This window comes from Engystomops pustulosus, chromosome 1 (assembly GCF_040894005.1).
Source record: "Engystomops pustulosus chromosome 1, aEngPut4.maternal, whole genome shotgun sequence".
Taxonomy (NCBI): Eukaryota; Metazoa; Chordata; class Amphibia; order Anura; family Leptodactylidae; genus Engystomops; species Engystomops pustulosus.
The window spans coordinates 111,385,916-111,411,628 of record NC_092411.1 but is presented as its reverse complement, the minus strand read 5'-3'; the positions used below and the strand labels follow the sequence as shown (position 1 = coordinate 111,411,628).

The 25,713-nt window shown below is 38.5% G+C and overlaps 1 protein-coding gene across 1 annotated transcript in view; it reads right to left on the bottom strand.

Moving 5' to 3' along the window:
• Positions 1–25,713, bottom strand: part of FRMD3 (FERM domain containing 3) — a 94,369-nt gene that overhangs the window by 53,532 nt on the left and 15,124 nt on the right. Inside the window, exon 2 of the mRNA XM_072150883.1 lies at positions 51–155. Coding sequence (XP_072006984.1) covers positions 51–155 — 105 coding nt within the window. The remainder of the gene's footprint in view (positions 1–50; positions 156–25,713) is intronic.

The window sequence follows — 25,713 nt, the reverse complement described above, 5'->3', positions numbered from 1 at the left end:
ATTCCCCCTACAATTCTGTAAAGAATGTAAAGACAAACAAGAATACATACTCTTTGCTTTTCTGGGTCAACAAAGCGGATTCCGAAGTAGTCCTTCTCCATCAAGCTGTAGTGATTGCAGATATGATCAATGAGAAACTGGCCTTTGGTCTCTTTCTAGAAGCAAAAAAAAATATTTATTAGGTATTATAATATCCCATTCTTGGTACACAAAAGAGTTGCCTCCTATCGGTTTTAGGCTACATTCACACTGCCGTGTGGGGGACGTATATACGGCCGATATACATCCCCCATATATGGCAATGGGCGCACAGTGCCCTATGGGAGCAGCACACGTGCGGCACTGTACCACATGAAAAGATACGACATGTTCTATCTCTTCACGTCATACAGCGCCGTGCGCCATATATCCCTATGGAGAGGGGTGGGGGTGAGCAGTGCCGCACCTCCTCCTCCTCTGCCCATGCACGGCCGTGTGCCCGCCGTACTACAGTATGGCGGGCAACAGCAGTGTGAATCCAGCCTTAGTGGGAGAGGGAGTTTGCCAACAGAAAATCTGTGGAAAAACCTGACGAGATTTGCCGAAGAATACTCATGGATTACTGAAACTTGTCTGTGAAGGGTAAAACGCAACCAGCTCATCTGCTGACTGACTAATGGTTCGCATATAATGTACAGCTGCAATAGTCTCACAAATCCCTTAAGCATGCTACAAGCATATGGTGAGTGAATTAACAGGATTCTGCCATTTGTTTTCTGCTGTACAAGATTTTGCAAGCAATTAAAAACCTCCAAAAGTTCTCCAGTAAAGAGTGATTTATATGAATTGAGAAAATGCAGGATATTTGGCTGGGTATAGTTAAAAACAGCACTGAAGAAAACCCATGCAGTACCCTTATATCTCTATAGAGGCATCTATGGCATAAACAAAATAATCTGCAATACAGGCCACTGGCACTGGCAATCATTAAAGGGATTTTCCCATCTGGGCATTCACATTTAATTTAATTCATTTGCCATATGTAAACATTTCTTCAATTGGATGTTAGTTAAAAAAATGTTCCTGTGTGAAGATAATTTCTCATAAACATAGCCATGTTGTCCCTTAGAAATGAGATAGCTTCCTCAGATACAACCACCTCACATTTTGGCAGCAGTGGCCAGACATGCGCTATTGAGCCCTGCCTGACCACCTGGATTCAGCGTTCATTATTATTTAATGTCCGAGTTACTTAATATTCAGAAACTTTTTGTTTCTTTGTGCAATCCCTCCAGCAGAGGTGGCCGTATCCAGGGACAGACGAGAATACCCCTTTAAGCATACCTCCCAATGCAGTTTTGTCCCGCTGTCCCTTCAAGTGTGAGGTATGTCTTGGGACATCAAATCTATATTCAGGATGCTGATATAGTTGAATAAAGTGTTAATACTGAGAGATGTTGTCACTTCAGTGCTACACACAGCTGAAGAGGAGTTGAGAATAGTTGCTCCAGGGATCAAGGAGAGGTAAGTATCTGGTATTTATTTATTTTTTTTACTAAGCAGTAACAAGTGTGAACGGTAGTTACTGGGGGGCACAGTCTGTAGATGAGCTGCTGGGGAGCACAGTATGAAGAGGAGATGCTGGGGGCACAGTATGAAAATGAACTGGCGGCAAAGTATGAAGAGGAGCTGCTGGAGGTGCACAACATGATTAGAATCTGCTGGAGGGACACAGTGTGAAGGGAAGCTGCTAGGGGGGCAGTTGGGCAGAGGGACAGTTGGAAGGTATGACTAAAATAAATATTTATAAGGAAACTACTAAACCCATTAAGAAATCTTAATAGAAAGCATATCATTTAAAGCATATGTAACTTTCCCACAAAATTTGCAGAAATTAGTAGTCAAGAGTAAGTACAGTAGGGTTAGTTAAATCAGGGATTTGTGGTAGAAAAGCAAATATACTGTATGTCCTAAAGAGTTTGATGCTGGCTAGAAAAGTGATTTTGTTTAAATGGTTTTGAATGGATAAAAGCTAAAAGATGGAAATATGGGTTCACGAAATTAAGCTTCATGGTTATCCAGGGTAATTTTTTTAGAACTTTAAGTGGGTAATCATGGATAATCAGTTATTATATCTGTTACTATACAGTATGGATATAACCTGGATTCGGAAAATATTTGGAAAATAAAGTAAACTGTGTATATAATTTTTCCTTTTTTTTACTAAAGAATTTCTTTTTAAAGTACATGAGTTGTAAAAAATGTTTCTTTTTTCCAATTGATGACTAGGGACACACATTGCATATTTGCTTCAGGTTTTCTGGAGCAGAATTTCTGACAGCAACTTTTGGCAAGAGCATAGAAAATTGTATTTTTCTAAGGTATTTTATTAAATCCCATCCATATGCTACAAGAAACTGATTTGGCAAGGTTGGTGTAGCGCTGCGTAATCTGTGTGTGCTATATAAATGAAGGAATTATTATTATTATTATTATTATTATTATAAGAAGTAATTAAATAAAAGTAATTTAAGTTTTCGATTTAGAATCAGAAGCGTGTCAATTATTTCTGATGCTTCTTAACTTTTAAGGCAAAAGAAGTGGTACTCATTACAAAATCCCAGTCTAAATGAATATGCGATTGGGAATAACTCAAACCATTGAGTCTGAACTGTGCTTCAACAGCAATTCAAACAATTTGGGTCATTTACTAAGGGCTCCGCAGCCGCACTTTCGTTTCCCGACTTTTTCTGTTTTGCGCCAAATTCCGCCGGGATTTTGGCGCACGTGATCGGATTTCGGCACAATCGCGCCACAGAAATCGGGGCGGGGGGGCGTGGACGCTGGAAAACCCAACGGATTCGGAAAACCTGTAGAATTTAAAAAACGATTTGTGTTGCAAAATCTATCACTTACATGCACCGGGGATAGGTTGGTGAACTCCGGCGAACCTCGGCGGACTTCAGCACAGCAGCTACACCTGGTGGACATTGGGCAAACAACCTTAGTGAATCGCCGGAAGACCCGAATCCTCGTCGGATAACGCACCGCTGGATCGCAACAGAACCGGGTAAGTAAATGACCCCCTATGTGTTTGGATGCAGACTCACAAGGGTGTGCTCTGTCCATTGTCACAGGTTATCATGACTGAAACCTTGGACAGAAACTAGATGCTTATGGATCCTATTTTCAGTATCTCTGCAGAATTCCAGTTGATTAATAAAACTATTGATGCAATACTTACCTCCCCAACTGCAGCATTTACACAATTTTCCAGGTCCCCACTAGTCTCTAATTCATTATGCACGGGTATTTCCAAACAAATCCTCTCTACCGAAACTGGATCAGAGACCAGCAGTGCTGGGGGGCAGCAAGTTGAATGTCACATCGCAGAATTTCAATTCTATCTTTGCTGTAAAATGTTTTATACACCCAGAAATGCTCTTTCACCCAGCATCTATTTGGTTGTTGAACCTTAAGGAATGCTCCTTTAATACTAATCATCCTAACAATTTCCCAATCCAAATTTATATCAAATCCCAAAGTAGAAGAGGACAAAAGTAGCACACACATCGGCATTTACTTAATCTAACAAATTTACATTTAACCAAGTAGAAATCTAATTAGTTTCATTTGATGTAATTATGTACAGTACATAATGTCATTAATTAAGTATAACTTACAAGCCTATTAGCTCAATCCTTTTTTTAGAAACAATCTTTCTGAGAGGATTACAAAACATAAATGTCGATTTTGGTCCTATAATGAATTCCCCTGTTGTTTTTACTTTACTAGATGAAACCATATTTTTCGCCTAATCCGTGTTCTTAAGATTCTCACTGATTTGTTTTAGAACTTTATAAAATGAAAGTTTCATTGTCTACTTTACTCATCATCACAATATGCTATTTTCTTTAAAACTGAAGCTATCATTTCCCTGAGGATATACCTGGTGCTGCTTATTGTAAAGCAGAACAAATAACATTCAAGAAGCAGAATCTTTAAACCATAACTTTAAATGGGTTGTCCACTTGTAGCAAATAATTGATATGGTAAGTGTAATGAAAAGCTATGCAATTTCCAGTCATACTTTCTGTATTAATTTCTTATGGTGTTCTAGATCTCTCCTTGCTGCCTTGCTGATATACTATAGGGAGCATTAGTTAGCATTAGCATTAGAGAAGAGTGGGTCAATGTCAGACAAATCTGGAACAAAAAGAAAGGTCCAACCTCATCTGATAGGACAACAATATTGTTATCTGGTTCAGATATGGCCTTCCTATGCTCTTAATGTAATTTTTAGAAGACCTTAGGTACCTGGGGAAGAAAACATTCATAAGGATTTAAGTGCAATCTAAATCCTCAATATAGATAAAAATCAAGGATAAGTATTCCGTGTGCATGGAAAGCCTGCTGACTCCTAGAGCTAGTAATCCGCAACCAAAGCTTCTGTCAGTATGACCCAGTAAGAATAAAAGAGAATCCGTTATTTAGAAATTCATTAAAAGCTTGGTGCTTTCTCCATAGTCACACTGGTGCGTTTCCAATAGTTCTTGTGTACACACATTTAAATTATATAGGTCTATGGCATTATAAAATTAATTCATGTAAATGATATTTTGCTAACCTCATGTGCGTGGTGCTGGGTTTTTTTACACATCAAAAATGGAGTGTGGTGCAGATTTCTTTTTATCATTCTAGACCTGTCAATCATTTATAAATCGATGACAATTCTGCACTGAAAATCTTCGCCAAATTGTGTAGATTTTGTAAGTGGTTTTAAGTAGGGATTTCATGGGGCTTTTCTGCAGTATAGATCAGGTACTTGTAGAGTCACCATGCATGGAAACAATGAGGCCACTCAGCTAAGAATCCTTGTATTGACTTCAATAATATATCTTTATATCTTTATTCTTATGTATAGTTGATATTTGTCCCAGCAATGCTTGCAGTACAGCAATATATGAAAGCCACAGTGCGTTCAATGGAGGATCTTTATCATGAACAGCTGGGAAATTATCCCTTTTTGTCCCCCACCCCACAGAAATGTGGCGCACATCCCTTGAACTGAATGCACCAGAAAAAGTGCTCCGGTCTTCATGAATGTGTAGCCCATACAGTGAAGTTTGCTTTACTATTAATAAATGTGGGCCTTAATTCTTAGTGGAAGACATCAAGATATGGATTGTGTTTCATAAGAAACCATTACTTTCTAACCCCAAAATAACCATATTTCTACAGCAGGCTGATTATTTGGGGTGAAATCTGCCGATCTATTGCGCCATTTACATTTGAAGAAAGTTACATGAAAACGAAATGATTTAGCAATGAAAAAGATACATTTTATGAGACTGACAACAAAATAGATCACATCATCACACATAAGTTGCAACAGAGGGGCGAAGGCAGGAATGTAGATTTCTCCCACTGCATGACAAACATATTAGTAATGAAAAAATAACACTGTCATCTATAAATAAACATTTCGGGATTTCTGTTGACTGATCTTATTTAAAACAAACATAGTCTTCTAATTGTTGCTATAAAATGTTTCATGACAGACATAAAACTCAAAGTGAAGGCTGCAGATACATATTGTAGTGGGTCAGCAGGCTTGTTAAATCCATTACCCATGGAAATTGCTGTTTTTCCTACTGCTGACTGCTCCAGAAGCAGGATAATAACCGGAATTACTGCACTGCATGCAAAGATAATGACACAAGGCTAATTTATTTTTTATTGATCTGCTACTCAATTGGCTTTAAACAGCACTGACTTATTCTTTGCTTGGAGGTAAAATACATAAATGTGTCTGTGATGTAACACAGATCCATGAAAACAAGTAATGGATCCTGGAACATAAGACCTGGACTGTCAGATGGCTCATTAGGTTTCATGGTATCCCTCTGATGTCCGCTAGTAAACTCTTCCATAGGTAAGCTAGTTTCCTTCCTCATAGACGCAATTATCTTGTTACAGAAGTGTCCAGTAAGCAGCATTTTCATCATCTTCTTTAAATGCCTCATTGATTTTAGGAGCATGCGAGGACAAAGACATCATTCTCATGAAATATGTACATTTCTATTAGAGGCTTGTAAATTACACAAAACTGTATGCTGAAGTCTTACCTAGCAGTGCTTTTACGACAATGCTGTTTACAAACATGGCAGTATATGCAGGTTAGGACTCATTATATTACAGGGGTTTTCCAGCAGTATAAAATACAATGGCCCACATTTATTAAAGCGTTGGCACCAGTAAAGCTAAGAGTAAATCCAGAAAGCCTCCTCTCCTCTCTTTATCATTGTCCAATGTGTGGCTGAAAAACAACTGGCTGAAATAGATGTTTATCTATTTGTTTTTCCATTCCATTTATAAAAACACTAAATCATGTAACAGCATTTTCTCTATTAATATATCTCCTATTTTCTATTACATCTCATTTTCTTCATTTCCCCCGGAGTTTCCCAGTGGGTCTTCCTTTCTGTTTCACTGTCCTGTGCCTGGCACAATGACTGCAGCCGCTTCTCTTCTGTACCCTGCCTGCAAAAAGACCAACCCATTTTGATAAAATTGATCTCTTGAGATCAGATTAACAACTTAGTTTTCTGCAGGATTTTTACAACACTGTTCTTAATCTCTTTACTTGTATTGTTTTACATGCTAACTACAAGTGGTAGGACACCTAGGGTAAAGAGTTCCAAAACAGCTCCAATGGCCCCCAGTAACAGGTGAATTAACAATTTAATTTATACAATGTCATTTTGCTTTGTGTTATTTTGTTTGAATTTAGACATTTCCAATAAACACATTATATAATTTTATATAGGAAGTTTTATTTTTGCTTTTAATAATCGTCTTCTAAAACACTGGAAATGTTCAGTGTAAGATTTCCTCTACTAGTTTGACTATGCATCCTTTCTTTACAGTCCCTGCTTATTAGACCTCTTTCACACAAACGTATGATAACAGCCTTATGCTACCCGTACTGTACCATTTTCATACTGGTAGCATACAGCCACATTCCTTTCAATAGGCAATACAGCCATCCCATACAGAAAATATATATATATGGCTGTATTGTCCACCATACCTTGAGCAAGATTTAAAAAAATAAAGAGCATTTCCTATATTCCCCAGTATTTATGCCCCATAAAAGTCTATTGAAATGTTTTAAATATGTGGTTGTGCTGCCATATATATGTGCAGTATCTAGGTAGACCAGAACCAGTAGGAGGTGTATTCTATCAGTCAGCCAGTAGTCAGTCATCCATCATTTGCTAGGCCACCACATTTTATACAGATACAGTATGGATAAAGTGACATAAAAATGAAAAGCGTCACATATTCACAAAGCACCAAAATAGAGGACTGGAGAAATCATGTATTCCGGTGGAAAGCTTTTTAACCCCTTCAACTGTATTCTGCAGCCTAGTTTATTTTATATACTCAAACTTATAGGGGTACTCCGGGAATATTAACATCCGATACAAAAAACCATGATGATATCAATGTCATTAGTCACAAAATGGAGCTTAAATAGTTTGATTTTATGATTCTCAAAATGTTATGGCCTCTCTAAAGTATGTGGAGTTATCACCAAGATGGCCGCCACTGGAAACTACAAGTCCCATGACTTAGTTCCCAGTAACTCCTCCTCCCTCTTATGCTCTGCTCCCAGTGATGATCTAACAGACTTTCTTGCTGTTACCATAGTAATGATGTGTAACTGCCATCACTGCACATTACCTCACTGACATTACGTCTCACCCCAACACTGGCCATACTGGATGCACTGCAACCAACTGACTATAGCCAAACATAGTGGTGATCAAATGAGCTGCCCGTTCAGGTGCAGAACATGTGATGTGGGCATGTGACCAGCGGCCATCTTCTGTACTGTGTCCGCTCTGCACGGAGAAAATCTACGGACTGACAAAAGGACCAGTAGCATTTTAATTCTTCATTACATTGTATGTCAGCAGCATTTTTCTGCTAAGGGGAGCAGAAGTTTAAATAACTACTAATTACATATTAGCTTATATTTTAAGGACCCGTTTGTATATGAATTATGCTTATTCCTGGAATACCCCCTTAAGTTATGTGTTATTTAGAAAAGTTTCTTTCTTTCTAGTACAACCAAATCTTCTTTATACTATGTACAGCTAAGACTTGCCACAAATCATACTAAGGCATTGAACATGACTGGCACAGAGACTGGCCAAATAAATTGTCCCTTCAGTTGCCATGGAAATAAAGCAAAAGCTAATGACTGACAAGCGGCAACAAAAATATGTTAAAGTACACTTATTTAACAGCCTGATGAATCTCCACCTCTTATACAGAAACAAACCAAGGTTATTTTAACTGCAAAGACAGAGAAAGGAAAGTTTTACACATGGTCTACTCAGGATATGTTTTCTACTAAAAAGCCAGTGTATAAGAAATTGTTTCAGGGTGCAACTACCTTGAGAACCATGTCAATGCTAAATATTATTTCTTTTTGGCAACTGAAATTCTTATGGCCAGATTTTACATTCAATTATTCATACAATTATGCGGTTTTCAGCCAAATCATTGTGAACCTTTCACTGTCCTAGATTGTTATTTGTGTTATTTATAAATTGTGTTCTTTTAACACTGTAAACAAAGGACCTTCTAGGGACCATAAGGGTAAAAAAGAGCCCAAGCCCCACTTGATATGCAAATCACAAATTATCTTAAATCACAAGTCTATGTAGCAGTTCCTAAAGTGGCTTTGTTGATAAAAAAAATATTTCTTTTTAAAAAAAACAATGCGGAAATGCTTGTGAACCACTTCGGTGCATTTGCCAGTACCTTTGTTTATAATCACAGGGGGTGTTCAAGAGGAGTCTGTAAGGTCCACTAAGGTCCGGAAAGTATTCAGACCCCTTTAAAGTTTTTACTCTGTTGCATTGCAGTTAATGCTCATTATGCAGCCCATCTTGAGGCCACTGTGCTGTTAGGAACCTTGAGTGCTACAGAAATTCTTTTGTTACCTTAGCCAGATCTGTGCCTTGCCACAATTCTGTCTCTGAGCTACCTGGGCAGTTCTTGAGACTTCATATTCTCGTGTACTCTGACATGCACTGTGAGCTGTGAGGTCTTATAAAGACAGGTGTTTGCCTTTCTTTATTAAGTCCAATTAGTTTAATTAAACACAGCTGGACTCCAGTGAGGGAGTAGAACCATCTCAAAAATGATCAGAAGGAAATGGACAGCGTGTGAGTTAAATATGAGCGTCACAGCAGAGGGTGTGAATACGTATGATCATGTGATATTTCAGTTTTTCTTGTTTAATAAATCAGCAGAAATATCTACATTTCAGTTTTTTTTACTCTTGCGATGGGGTGCAGTGTGTACATTAATGAGCAAAAAAAAAACCAAACTTTTTTTTATCTTAACAATTGGCTACAATGAAACAAAGCGTGAAAAATTTAATGGGGTCTAAATACTTTCCCTACCCACTGTAAATAAAAAGTCTCCCACTCTAGAGTACAAGGTCTATTAATTTATTACATGGTATACTTTTTATCTTTTACTTCCCTTCCCTAGCAATTATCCCACATCTTTCCAATATCCTGTCCAGAGATCGCATTAACGACTCTACAAGCGTCTCTGACGCATAGAGAGGCAGTTTTACCCCATGAAAATAACCAGCACCTCATCTCCCTATGTCGAGACCAGGGGCTACAGCCTCTCCATGTCTCTTCACTGCTACCAGCCTGATAGAAGGTTGTGTGACCAGGGCTCAGTACAGGCTCCGGTCACATAATCTAAAGCAGAGGAAACAGCACTTAGAGCACAGGGGCATCGTCACTTGGGCATTGGCAGAATTGAGGGAGAAGCTCCTTGTGTTGTGCTGCTACCCTGGTTTTGGGTCTGCTAAACTCTGCACATGTGAGCCGAGACCAGAAGGGGGGAGGGGCAGGGAAGCTTGTTTGATGCCTGGACCAGCTACGACTCAGCACTGCAGTCAGTGCCCTCATCCACATCACAAACACTGTGTATTGGTAGTGTGTCTGATTTTTATGTGTTTTTGTGTAACATGCTATCTGTGTATGTAGGGGTGATGTCTGATCTACATGTGAACAATGTGTAGATGTTTATTCACATGTATAATATATGAAAGTAGTTTGTGTGTTAGTGTGTTTTTTGTGCTGTACTATGGTTTGTGTTAAAACACCCATACCCCCCCCCCCCACATTGTATAACTCCCACCATCCCCACAATGTATAACGCCCATCCCCCTGTAATGTATAACACCCATCCCATACTCCCAAATAGTGTCATTCCAGCCTTGTGTACCTAAGCAGTATAATGTGCCACTAAAGTTGCTCAACCTCTTATACCAGTGGTGGCGAAACTATGGCACTGGTGCCAGAGGTGGCACTCGGAGCCCTTTCTGTGGGCACTCAGGCCATCACCAGAGATGACTCCAGGTATTTTCCTGCAGTCCCAGACAGCCCAGGACTTGCTGTGCGCAGAGCTATTTTAAAGTGACTGCGCTATCTGGGACTACTGGAGGAGTGGGAAGGTGTGGACAGATCTGGATTATCATTGTAGCTCCTGCCCTGACAATTCTTCTTGTTTAGGGGATCCTGGAGGGAAGCTACAATGATCATCCAAATTTCTTTTATTTTTTGCTTTATTGGTTTTCCACAGGGTGCGATTATGAATATAAGATGTCACACAGCAAGGGGTATAAAACACAAATTAAATTTCTGTGTTGGCACTTTGCGATAAATAAGTGGGTCTTGGTTGTAGTTTGGGCACTCGATCACTAAAAGGTTCGCCATCACTGTCTTATACCCTCACTGCCTGCCTATACAGTAGATGTTACACAATCATTACTGCAATATTTATGCACAGTAATGGTTGTCTTGCACGAATTGCAGTTTATTAACATTATCTACACCTATGAGTTATTTATTTATATTTGTAAAAATATAATACTCCTCATTGGTATTATTACTATTCTGGGAAAAAAATAGTGCACCCTCTGATCCTGTCAATAGGGGATACCTGTTTTATATCATAACATACCCTATGAACCAATTTGACAAGCTCTGTGCAGCGCAGCGTAATCTGTGTGCGCTATATTAATAAAGAATTATTATTATTATTATTATTACTATGTTAAAAGCATTTTGCAGTTTCTGTTTTCTGTGAGACAGGGTTTTTGGGAAATCCCTTCCTGGCATGCATGAGCTGAACGTCACAAGGCAAAGCACAAAAACAAAGCCACAGGACGCACTCAGGGCAGTGGGGAGCATTTGTATTCTACAAACAATGTACAGTGTTCTTTCTGCTGCCCACAACCTAGTAGAAAGCCTACTTGCATACCAATCTGTGTGTGCCAGCCTGGCCTGTCCTAAGCATAAATTAATGACATTAATAAATATGCTCTATCCAATGCAAAACATGTCCCGAATCTTGTGTGGAATGTAACTAACTCCCACTGCATTTTTTTCTTAGTAATGCATCACTTTCAGCAGCAGCTTCTTCTCATCAGCAGAAAACCTTCTATTAGAAAATAATCAAATATCAAAAGACATAAATATTGCTTGCAACACAAGTTACTGAGACTATAGTGGTCAACATAAAACATTGCTTTTTAACCCCTTCAACTATTTTTTGCGCCCTAGTTTCATTTTTTCGATTAAAAAAACTCTGTCACATAGCACTACGTGGTTAATCTACGGTATGTATCAATTTTTGGAAGCTCCAGAACACTGGAGAGATGTATATATTTCTGTTATATCTATACAAATGCTAATGAAAATAGTGACATAGTGACAGAAATAATGTTATGTGTTGAGGCTTCAATGAATAAGCTGCCTCCTTTGTCCTTTGACTTCACTTCTGTGTTGACACCACCTGAAAAAAAAAATGTCTTGATGATGATCCAACCCAAGACTGCAGTGCGCAAGAACCAGTCTTAATATTTCCCTCCCTTGCACATAATGCACAAAGCAACCATTAATTATTTGAGTTGTAAGGTCCATTTTTCTGGCACAAAACTTGTGTGCTTTTTTTAGACTGTGGTTCTAGAATGTGTTGTGTGGGCTTAATAATCTGACACATGCAAAAAGTGTCTGAAATGACTCTCCACATTCATGGAGGCGTTATAGAACTTGGCACACTTGCTTTTTGCGGGTCTAAGTGTGCAACATAAATTGCACCATAGAAGCAGCAAAAAAAATGGCAGCCCACACCAAAAACAGACACAAACAGCATAATAAATGTGCCCTTAAGTATCTTTAGAATTTGACTTGCAGTATGGCTCAGGACAGGAACACAAAACAGGACAACTGGAAGCATGCTTTGCATTTTATATTTAAGGTTTTTACACATGGTTTTCATTTAGACAATCAAACCAGGGCAGCACTATCTATTATATTATTCCACAACACAATAAGCAGGGATGTAGCCAGAGATGGCAATCTAGATAACATCGGTAGAAGGTGTAATAAACTTTATATTATTTTTATATTTGTTGGTAAATATTGTTAATGCTCTTCTGGGATCCTACTTCACAAGATGAAAATGTAATGGTTTTCCGGAAGGCAAAAAAAACCACTGCAACACTCAAAAAGCTTATGGAAAAGAAAGCAAAAATTAACATCCCTTTTTCCTGTAATAATTTCTGTTAAATAAAATATTAGGAATTACAGTTAAATAATACATTGGCTGAGTGTTCATGCTTCAAATACTCTAACATAGCTGGACTATAATAAGACCAACTGTGAACATGCACTTTCCACGGGAAAGCCTTAAAGATGTCATTTGGTATAGTGCTAGCACATATAGGATCCCAAAATGGAATTCTGTACTGTTTTATATTCTGTATAAGAAGTTTCTTCATTATTCTTCTTGTCAGTACAATCATGGAGATTCCACATCTATGTAATCTTTGTTAAGTTTTAACTGGTATTTTTGGACATCACAAATGTCCAAATGTCCAACATATGATTGCATTGGTAAAGACAATGAACTCCGGCGGACCTGAGCGGGGAAGCGACACATGCAGGATCTCGGGCGCACAATCTTGTTGAATCGCAGCGGACTTCATCCTCATTGGACAGCGCACCTCGGGGATCACGCAGGGACCAGGTAAGTAAATGTGCCCCATCATCCCTGACCCGAGGAGCTCACAATCTAATCTCCTATAACACACAATGGGGCAGATTTATCAAGCTGTCTGAAAGTCAGAATATTTCTAGTTTCCCATGGCAACCAATCACAGCTCACCTTTCATTTTACCAATGCTCATGAATATTTTTAAGGGGAGCTGTGATTGGTGCATGAGCCTTTTTATCACAGAGTAATCAGATCCATGTGATATCAATAGCTCATGCACCTGTGTGACCATCAAATGACCATGGACAGATTTCTATCCACTGCAGGTAAACAGTATATAGCTTTCTATAGCAGAGAAAACGGTGAGGAATCGATACAGAACGTAAATAGGAAAATTGTACAACTTTTCCTTACACAAACCATATCAAGTATTTTGTGAAAGTGGACAACTCCTTTCAAACTAACAATGAGTAAATCCTAAGGAGAGTATAAAAATATCAAGAGCAATGGCAGCTGAGAGCCAAGTCTGAAACACCTGTGACTTACACCTGTTCCACATTCTCTGGAGTACTACACAAGACAGCACATGTCGATAATCACTTTTTGGATAAAAATAATACAATTGTAATTACTTTTCATTTTAATACTAACCTAGATGCTTAATTATTGTCATTGAGACATTCTGTAGTCACTTTCCTACAGTGCACTTAAAAATTTGGCTGAACCTTATGGTGTACTAAATTCATTCTTTCTACAACAATCTTTGTACAAGGAAAGCCAATCGCTATGTAAAGTGGAGGTGCATGATGGTACCATCTGGTGTAGACAGAAGAAAATTCGGTCAGGGTTCTGTTTCATTTGCATAAAACCATAAAGTTATAAAGATTCATTGTTCTTTATCAACTATGCTGGTTTTTTTTTTTCATTTTTTTCCTCCTAGTTGCCCGCAGTTCAACAGCTGGCCCATGCACCACTTTTTCAGTACTTGAACCTGGCTTGCCTAAGTCCATTATGTGAAAGCCGTATCTACCACCTTGTGTGCTTGTGTTGTTACCATAAAACTGGTGTGTCTTCCGCTCTGCTAGGGCCAAACACCAACTGATTGGCCTGCCTATTGTGCAAGCTTAAACAACCCGGGCAATACAGTCACAGTGCTTATAATGGGGTTGTTCCAAAACACACTGGGGCATATTTATTAATGGTTAAGCACTTTTTATTTTGTGCATCTTCCAAAATATTATCGATATCCCAAAAAAACTCAGTTTTCTGACACACAAAACTTTTTTAAATTTTTTGGTGCTCAATTTAAGTGCAGCTTTTGAACCCTGCATAATCATGCCAAGAAAAAACAAGTCTACCAATTTCTAAACCCTTCATGGATATTTCTGACTCTCACTTGTTCATCTTACAGTGCGCCAAATACATTATGTCCAAGTGCCACAATATAAAATCACTGTACAAAACACAACAAAAAACAGACACAGCCAGGACTCATAAGAAACACTTATTTAAAAAAGTACTAGCTATAGTTTACAACATTGCCTGGCATACTCAATAATAACTCTTAGCTATAATATAAGCGAGTAGGACATTATTGTCTTTAATTGACACTATATAACACCCTGCAGAATTATTATACACTTAAAGAGAACCTATTAGTAAATGAAAACCTCTCTAAATAAACATATTTTTAAAACAGCAGTTTAACCATCAGTTTAACCATCCCTAAATTCTAAATTCTGTTTCCAAAATGATCTCACCATGTATGTAAATCACAAGTCAGTCTGATCTGCGTCTTCCTCAGTGCTGAGTCCAACATAATCATGTCTCCTCTACAGCCGTGCCTTAAGCATGAGAGGGTTAAATTAAGTAGTTAATTTCTCTTTAGAAAGTTACACAAAGCCAGTGTCTCTCTCAATTCCCTCTTTCCCTCTCTCTTCAGAGTCACACACAGCCAACAAAGTCTAATAATAATAAAGCTTTATTTATTTAGCGCCATCATAATCTGCCTCGCTGTACGGATTGTGAGGTACATATGCAACTAAAACAAGACATTGCAGAGTAATAACATAATCAGATGAAACAATAAGAGTGAGGGTCCTGCTTGCAAGAGCTTGCAGATTATAAGGATGAAGGGTTTACAGAGGAGGTGAAGTGTAAAATGGTCAAGCCATTCTTTAAGGAATAAAATAAATTAAATAAATTGATAACAATTCACACAACTCCCTCATTCCCCCTTCCCTCAGGAATTCTCTTCAGAGAGTCACACACATCCAACAACTTTCTCAACTCCCTCATTCCCCTTCGGCTAAAGAATTCTCATTGGCGAGCCACACATAGCTAGAGTCTCTGTCAAAGCATATTTTTGGCGAATAACTGCAAGGCATGGGTGAAATTTCCACTCAAAACATAATCTATGATGTTCCCTTACTCACAGGAGATGGCTGTAAAAAATTAGCTAAGATACATACATGTAAACAGTCAGCTTTAAAACTTAGATTGCTAATTGTATTTGAGATTTGTCAGCTATTTATAAAAAAAATAGCCTACATAAAATATATTAAGGACATCATAAATCTAAAACACCTTTTGTTTTTACTATGTTGTAAAGTTTAGCATTGAAGCCATTCTGGTGGCATTTACTGACACAGCAGATACAGCAGAATGATTAAGAAAAGTCTTTGTGAAAAGTGAAATGCTTTATCCAGCAACATTTGCAAGCTAAATTTATTTTGATTTGGCAGATGGTAAGCAGCTAAAGGAAAAGAGGATCTTAGCTGACCATCTGGGCTGCCTCTGCAACCTGCCACGGTGCCCTCCATATTATCTGAAAATATACATGGCTCCATCAAACCTCAAACAAGAAAAATGTTACACTGCAAATGAACATTAAAGACAAGCAAGGCTTATTGTAAAAATCTGATGGTGCCCTTTACTTTTCCCCTAAATCACCAACTTTCAATGATCATAAACAGATGTTTTTCCTCGTTTTTGTTGAGGCAAGATAACAGTTTAAATCAATTGCAAACATTTTTAGTTATGATCATACATAGTTATGATCAGTCGTCCCGCTTGAGCCAACAAACCAGTTTTGACAAATGATGACAGGGACACCACAAAACCATGCTGTCATTACTGGCACACTGAGGTAAGGCCCAGGTCAGGGGTTTCTGTTAAGCTCTACCTTTTATAAGCGTGTAGTGCTTAAAAGGTTTTCCAATCACGTTCCTCTCTTCCATAGAGTTCATTGTACAGAAGGTGGGCTCCCATTGCACCTCCATTCTGTTACTTCTAGTAGAAAAAAATTTTTCTGCCATCAATAATGTAATGATGTATGCCAAATGGAATCTCCCAAATGCAAATGTGAACTGAGTCTAAATTACTTTTGTTGTATATAAAACTGTGGAAAGTCAAGCATTCAAGAGAACAACTTATCTGTGGTCTGTAATATATTTACTATAAATATTTTACCCTTTACTTTGCCATTTAGCTAAAAGCCTTTGTTTTCTAAAAATTCAGTGCACATGACAAGCATGAATGGAGGGTATCAGAATTCAAGTCTATGGCATTTGTGCTCCAGGACAACAATTCAAGTGACAATATTTATCACTGCACTGGTGAGCATTTCAGGAGAATATTTTTGTTGCAGACACAGCACTCTTAATATTAGCCATCCTAGATAGAGTTAATTTTTATTAGAATTCCAATGCATGGTTTTTGGTCATGTATCACTGGTTGCTTGATAGTAGTTTGTTACCATGGAAACAGTGGGTTTCTTACCAACATCTAATACAAGCTTGTTTCTAAAGGCTGAGTAAATTTGCCCATTTCTGTTTTTTTGTTTGTAAAATAAAAAATATTGGAATACCAACCTTAAAGGGGTTGTCCACTTTCAGCAAATAATTGATATGGTTTGTGTAATTAAGTTATATTGTTTTCCAATATTCTTTCTGTATCTATTTCTCACATTTTTCACAATCTCTGCTTGCTGTCCTGCTATAGGAAGCGTTTATGTTTACTTCCACTACTAGAAATATGTCCCTGTGATGTGATGGACATGCAGGTGCACGGACTGTTATTATCACAGAGAGTAATAGGAGGGGTGTGATAATAACGTCTCCTGCACCTGCACCTTCATCACATCACAGGGACAGATTTGTAGGTGCTAGGGGCGTTTGCTTCATTGTGAAGAAAGCACTTGGTGAATATGAAGAGGGCTCAGCCCGTGAGCCCTCTTCATACTCCCCCATGCGCGTCTTATTGCACAATGGAGTTAATAACAACCTAATAAAAAAGTGTTGAGGTATAATGTGTGGTTAACTCCCATTTTTGTGTGTAAAATGTTCCTAGTATTGGAGTTCTGGTCTGCATGGTTTGGGAACGAGACCATAATATGGTGCTTTAGGGTGATTTTGGTATTAATGAAATGTAAGAATGAATTGATAACTGGGTGTTACCATTTCCTTTGCAAGTACTCATTCAGACAGGCATGTCCATTGGGCACCTCTATTTCGGTTCATGTTGTATTAGTGCTGTATCTTAATCTGTATTTTCTTTACATCCCTACAACATCCATTTTTTTCACATATGCCTTTACCATCTGAGAAAAAACAGACCACATAAAGATGACATCCATGTACCTTTTTTCCCTGTAGATCCATTGAAAAGCCTCATTTAAAATAAATGATCAGTAGAAATCACAGTCACGGACGTGTAAAATGCCTTATACTGCGACCACAGGTCGGACAGTATCCAACATATTAGCTTCACCCATTTTTCAATGTATTCATACACATGGGTGGATTAAAACTGCCATACACTCTGAGTTTTATGAATATTATAGCCCCTACAAGTCTGGAATTCAATTCCTACATATGGCCCTAGAATCAAGCTTATTGGGGAATGGAGGATGCGTCCCTTCCGCCAGCTTTCAATCTGTGCTTTCAGGACTTTTGGAGGACTTTCAAAGGTCTGACCAAACAGCCTGTATTATAATCCACTACTGTTCATACATTCCCAGAAGCAATGACAGGGAATACATTTATTTTACTAAAACAGATACATTTAGAAGACAGGCATGAAATGCAATGTATCTTGCACCATAATATTTAAGCAATGATCCCTAGAGAAAAACAAATGTTATTATCACATGCTTTATTAACTGCTGACTTCTCCAAATAGAACAAAGGGCATTAAAGTCTCTCTATCTGAAGACTATTAGGCCATTTTATCCAACTTTGCCGGGGATTTAAAATGTATTTGCATATTAAAATATAACCTTTTGTCTATCAAAGCAGAGTAAAGGGACCAACAATACAGTGCGCACTAGACAAAATCCATCTACCAAAAAAAAAGCATAGACTCAAGATTTAAATTAAGATTTGCCAATTATATATTCTTTTTGGGACAGAAAATGCCTGCGAGCCATTTTCTGCGATTCACAAAAGAAACAGCTGAGATGAATACTAGACTCCTCCAATGAGAATTTTATATAAGTGTGTAGTATGATCTTTCCACACTCTTGGGGATATAGGAATATCTCCTCCCTGTTTTCTGTATTCTTCTGATCAAGGACGAGCATGCTAACTTAGCATCAAGACATAGTCAAGCATAGTCAAATGAAACTAGCAAATGTAAAGGAAAGCTACCATCACAGACCTACCTAATAAGGTAGAACCAATGGCAGGTTCTTGTATTGTTCCTGATCCTCTGTACTTCAGTAGAACCTTGTAGAAATGTTATCTTTTATATATCCTAATTTTCTGTAGAGTCTACTGGGGCGTGGCGTAGCCGTAGCTCCCACTTTATAGCATGGCTACCCTGTCCCCCGGTAACCTTTAGAGAAAATTTGCATATATATACAAGATAACATTTTTACAAGGTACGGCTGAAGTAAAAGTTTAAATTAATAAAAAAAGGAAAGAGCTGGGGCAGAGTGCAGGAACCTGTCATTGGATCGACCTTTTTAATTAGATCCGTGATGGTAGTTTTCCTTTACCCCATCAGCAGAAATCTGGAACATATGGTGCAATCACTGACCCTAGTAACTCCCAACCACTTGAACCTAAAATACTACCCCCCATTTGACAGACTAGGATAACAATATCTTAGAGGGACTCTGCAGTGATTTTTTATTACCCTCTTACACTATATTCCCAGTAGTCTTTGTCTGAAAATTTCTAGTCACTTGCATTCATTTGATCTTATTGTGACCTGGTAAAAATGACATGTATTTGTTTATCTGTCCTGAGGTCGCACTTTCACTTTCTGCTTATGAACTATACCAGAATGGAACTGAAAACCCGTCTTGCACAGTTATACAGCAACATATTTTTTCGAACAAAATGCAAACATGAACTCGCAACGATCTGTTTTTTTAAAATGAAACAAAAGATCTCCCAGTAGCTGCACATTTCTCCAGAGAGGACCACACTATGGAAGATTTGCAGATTACTATTTTAATGGGACGTTTTAAGACAGAATGGGAGAATAAATTAATGTGGAGATTCAACACCTTACAAAGTGGTCTTAACATTCATGCCAGCTTCATGACCTCCTATCCCTGACTTGGAGGCCACAAGCAGATAAGAGCCAGGGCTCACTTGTCATGCCTCACAGGTTTTTAGTGTGTTTATTACCATGCTGTCATAAATAAGATGTCCCTGTACTTATCAATCTGTCCTCCAGATTATACTATGCTTCTCGTCTCGTACATGTTGTATGAAAATATGGTAAGAAGAGATATTACATCTTTCAACATCCAGCAGATACAGAAGGCAAAGTCTCTAGCTGACAGGGCTGGTTTTAGACAAAGTGGGGCCCTAAGCACAACTAAAAATCGGACCCAAAAATAAAACATTTAGTAAGATTGCTCCCTTTAGCCGTGCACACATAACACTTTGTAGTACACACATAGGGGCAGATTTATCAAGCTGTCTGAAAGTCAGAATATTTCTAGTTGCCCATAGCAACCAATCACAGCTCAGCTTTCATTTTACCAGTGCTCATGAATATTTTAAAGGGGAGCTGTGATTGGTTGCCATGGGCAACTAGAAATATTCTGACTTTCAGACAGCTTGATAAATCTGCCCCATAGTATGGTAAGGAAATCTGTAATACGGGACTGCAGGAGAATTTAATAAGAGATAGACAGACGATAGGTAAATTGATGATAAAAGATAATATGAAAGATGATATAGATTTATAGATAGATAATAGATGCCAAAATATAAAGTAGACAGATAGCTAGATAGATTATAGATAGACAGGAGATGGATTATAAGCATATTCACCCAGCCACTCAACCAAGGGGTATTAAAGGAGTAACACATACTCTTCCCACAAAAGTCTACCTCTGCTAATATTATTACTATCTAAAGGGATGAAACACAGGTCTCTTCTTTAAAGATCAAAGTGTAGCAAGTAAAGATGCATAAAGACTCACCCCTGCTCCATCAGCACTGGGATTACAGCAGGTGTTACTTACTGCTCAGTGCTGAGGTAGCAGGGGTAAGGCGAGACAATGTAAGGGTACATTCATATGACGTATGTTCACATGGGCCATAGCCTGGGAGAAAATACATCCGTGCAATGGAGAGGAGGAGGGTTGAGCTCTGCTTACCCCTCCCCTCTCCATAGAGAAGTGAGAGGCAGACGAGCAGCAGCGAAATATAGGACATATGACCAATATGCGGCTACATATGGTGCAGCCACATTTCGTTCCCCATTACGCTTGTGTGAATGAGCCCTAAGTCTGTAGAGCCATAGTCTGTAGCATAATTTTAAGAAGGAAGGAGGCCATGGATAACAAATATAAGGAGATTACCAGAGTCACAGTGCCTGGATCTATGAGTAAGAGTCCCTAGTTTATTATGCTGAATTTTGATGGTAGATTTCCTTTAAACAATATGTAATTTTGGGTATATATAAATTTTAATTACACATTGAGTACAGAACTGCCACTCTGCAGACAAAATTATGGGTATTTGCTATTAAACCCCAATCATAGCGGCACAAGCAATAGTAAACTTCCTAGAGGAATACACCACCATCTGCCTGCCACTTCATGTCCTCACCCACAAAATCAAATTAACATAGACAAATCTAAAGTACATTTTTTTTATCTGCCTTATTGGGCCCAGTTCACACCTGCATCAAGGGGGTTATTATGTTATATATAATATGGAAAGAGACAGGTAGGTCTTTCATTTACCTATAATTCCCCATAGGGTTCTATGTGTAGAAGGGTAGCTTCCAATATGCTACTCTTATTTATAACAAAAAAATGATGCATGCTCCTGTGCTATGAATTATGGAAGAGTATGACAGAAGCTGCTTAACATAGTTGTAACTTTAATTAAGTGTCCAATGCTAATACCAGTTTTCAGCCTCTAGCAGACTGCTTTAATCCTAAAATTATGGCCATTTATAACAATAATATCATACAAACGCAACCAATCACCAATCAACCTGCTCTGCCATACATCATTTAGGCATTCGGAAAATAATGTGACTGAAAAACCTTTTTTCAGATTTTAATTATCTAACAATGCTGCTTTTTAATTTTTTTTATCTAAATGATGCTTTCCTTTCAAGCAAGATCAAGGCCAAAATTGAGGATTGTGAGTTGTCATGGTAACTGAAAATTATTTACTAGAGATTACTTGACTATGTGAAGGACAGTCGCAAATAATAACGGTTGCTTCAAAAAAGACTCATGAATATATGATTCCTGGGCATGTAATAGTTATCATTAAAATAGTTTCCTGCTGTCAATATTGGGGAATTTCCAATTTTATCATCCATTTCTGTGTTTGGTTCCTTCTAAATTTTGTCGTTTATAACAGTAATTTTCTATAAAGATTTTTTCTTTCTTGTAGAGCTAGGTTAATTCACACGTGTGTTTTGGTCGTGAACTAGCAACACAAACTGTGGCTTACTTATGGCCCCATTGACATCTATTGGACATGTTCAGAATGCAGAGCATGCACTGTGAAGTACCATATACCACTGCACTGGGAACATAACGCCACGCTAGCTAACCCGATCGCATGCATTTCTCTGGAGATGCATATGCGATCAGGCCAAGGCCCGCCCCCTGTGCGATAGCGGTGCGTTATAAACGCAACGCTAGTGGAACGTGTGACCATGGCCTAAAATACCACATGCATAATAGTCATTGGTACCATTTTCACTGAACTAAAGCCCCTGAAAAGGTTGATCATAGCCTCTCCAATTCTGGTCTATGAGGCTACAAAAAAATGGCCTGTACAGGCAGTCCCCGTGTTACGTACAAGATAGGGTCCGGAGGTTAGTTCTTAAGTTGAATTTGTATGTAAGTCAAAACTGTATATTTTATAATTGTAGATCCAGACAAAAAAAAATTTGGCCCCAGTGACAATTAGAGCTTAAACATTTTTTTGCTGTAATGGGACCAAGGATTATCAATAAAGCTTCATTACAGACACTTTACAGCTGATTATTGCAATCTGGAACTAAAGCAAAGCATTCAGAAAGCTTCACCAGAGGTCAGAGGGGTCTGTCTGTAACTATGGGTTGTCTGTAAGTCGGGTGTCCTTAAGTAGGGGACCGCCTGTACATGGACGTCATCTGTGTTGTCCATATACAGACCATTTCCAAACTGTTAATGACTAGAAAATAAGGGATCTGTAAAATGTAAAGGTTCTGTGAGACCAGCCTTATATTTTTTTTCTCCATAGGATCTATTCTTGGTTTTGGCTTACAGAAACTGATGCAAAATACAGACCAAAATTCTTGCTCCAGCACTACTATAGACATTGAATGGAGCAGCAGAATGCATGCAGCCTTTCTATAAACCAGGTGGATCGAACACCCGTTCTCATGATTGGCTGGGTACCAGTGGTCAGGCTGCACCGATTTATCAAACATGGGGCAACCCCTTTAAATACTGTGTAAAATACTGTCAATAAGTCCTGCTTCTCAATTTACACAAATCATGTTACAGCTTTTCCAGAGTAAACTTGTATGCAAGTAAAGATGCAGATGCTTGTTTGCAGGTAGGTGGCTGCCTGACGAGTTCAATGGGAAGGTATCCAATAATGTAACCACATGTGAACCCGTGCCATTTGGATCCATGTGGCTCTGCCTCTGAAAATGTTTGAATATGTGAATTTCAAATTGTTTAAGGACTTTCTAGTCATTTATGAGCACATTATCTATGCTATGGATGCATGAAAAATAAGTTAGCATGCGTTACATGGATACTTTACCATGCATGTTACTGGAGCAACTGGAGGGAACTCCGTATCCGATACATTCACCCCAACAAGACGGGTTCGCTATATATTTGATATTTAGCTGATAAGTTCACCATAGACATAATTTTTATATGTACAATAATAGTTTAGCTTGGATTTAGCTTACAGCAGTTTTAGCTTACAAATTTTAGAAATACCAAACAGTTTTAAAGGAAAGCTACCACTTGAAGTGGCAGGTATAAGGGGGAACTACCGAGCACCAGCTCAGGGTGAGCTGGTTCCGGACCTTAGTTTTGTTAGTGTTTTAAACCGCAGTATCGCGGTTTAAAACACTTTTTAAACTTTATGGCCGAAGCTGCTTTGGCGCAGGGAGGTACGCGCTCGGCGCACCATGCGCGCCACCGTGCGCACGGCTCTCCTTCACTTCCTATGTAGCCGCGTGCACGGTCGCGCGCATGGTGCGCCGAGCGCGTACCTCCCCCTGAGCTGGTGCTCGGTAGTTCCCCCTTATACCTGCCACTTCAAGTGGTAGGTTTCCTTTAACATACAAAAATGAAATTTGTTCCCTCATACTTACACGTAATTTTTTTCATATTAGGTTATTATAAAAGACAATTACTTTCTAACTTTATTATTTCATTCTCTAGTTTCCTAATCCATGTCATTGAGTTTCTTGGCCAAGATACTAATGTTCCGCTTGCTGTGTTTCCATATTCATTTATTATCTGCAGTGTCCTCCTTTTCAAACCAATAACATTCATTCTCCTAAGACTGCAAAGTGACCCTGGAGCTGTTTTCTTCACTTGAGCCCATCAGTCTACACTAGCAGCACTAAGCCTATTTTTAGGATCTAGATGAAAACAATACTGAATTCCCAGGTTGGAACACAGGAAACTTATAGTACTCAATTTCCTTCAGATCTCTGACTCTCAACCAGTTGCTGAAACCAAGATACATTTTTAATGATCTCATTACTAATGGATGAGTTCTATCTAGGCTTACCGAAACAAAAATCAATCTAGCAACATACTATCAACTCCTTCATTTTTTACCAGAACAAATCATGAGTTAGATCATAGCTTTCAATATGCCAAGACTCACCCCAATTTAGGGGGATTTGAGACAGTATAATGGCTTAGTTATTACTAGTGTACGTCTGGCAACCTATAATGGAGTGTAGGAGGTACATTCATTAACACCATGGACAATCTGTGGTCCAGCAACACAATTTTTAGCAAGAGTCAAAGTGATAAGTTACATGTCAGATGCCAGTTTTCAGCAGTGTGTGGCATAAATAATCTTAAAGGAAATCTACCATCACAATCAAGCATGATAAACCAGAGACACTTACTCCTGGATCCATGGATCCAGGCACAGTGACTGTGGTAATCTTCTTATATTTGTTATCCATGACCTCCTACCTTCTAAAATCAACTGTAATAATTATGCTTATATAGGTTGTCATGCTTGACCGCGGCGTGTAAGGGGTTAACATTCGTGATCGGAGTCGGTTCCGATTGCAGGTGTTATCACGTGTGTTATCACGTGTGTGATAGACAGCTGACAACCGCTGCTTCTGTTGCCGGCTCCGTTCTGAGCCGGTGCCAGAAGCAGGACGTTAAAGCACGTCCCAGTGCGGGAAGTATCTACCCCCAGGGACGCTCTATAACGTCCTGGTGCGCATAGGGGTTCACGGGAATGGGATGCAGTGAAAAACTGAGGCTTTATTTGAATGCATCAGAGAATTTTATCCAAAACCTACTGTCTATCTTATATAATAGATGCCACAGAAGATATTTCTCATCTCGGAAGATCTTTTTTGTAATGTATGCACTATTATTAAAGGTAATCCAAATAGGATTATATAGGAAAGACCATGGGAGATAACTTTACTGACTAACATGCGCATTAACAGTGTAATGCTAGTGTAAATTTGAGGATTCTGCACTAGTAAGTACTGTACTCAGTATGTGAAAATGTCCTAAAAATCTCCAGTATTTCTAAATTCACTTTATCTTTAATTTACAGTATATAACAGCTATAATATCGGTGTAAACCATGCCAACAGGCCACATATGCAGCATGATACTACTTTCTATAATTCCGCCAAGGGGAACAGCTAACAAACACAAGGAGACTGAAATTTATTTCAGTGACTCATTCATTCATAGTGCTGGAAATCATGAGGAGCTGCTCGAGGCAAGGGAAAGCTTGGCTTGTGCTAAAAGAAAGTCTGTCTGAGATCACTATGTTCATTGACACCTTATTTTAGACTTGTGTCTGAAAGCTCATTTTTAGAATATTTGTAAGAATGGGTAAAAAAAACTGTTAAGTTACATTTAAAAATATTGTGGACATACACAATGATTGAGAATTAAAATGCTACTAGCTC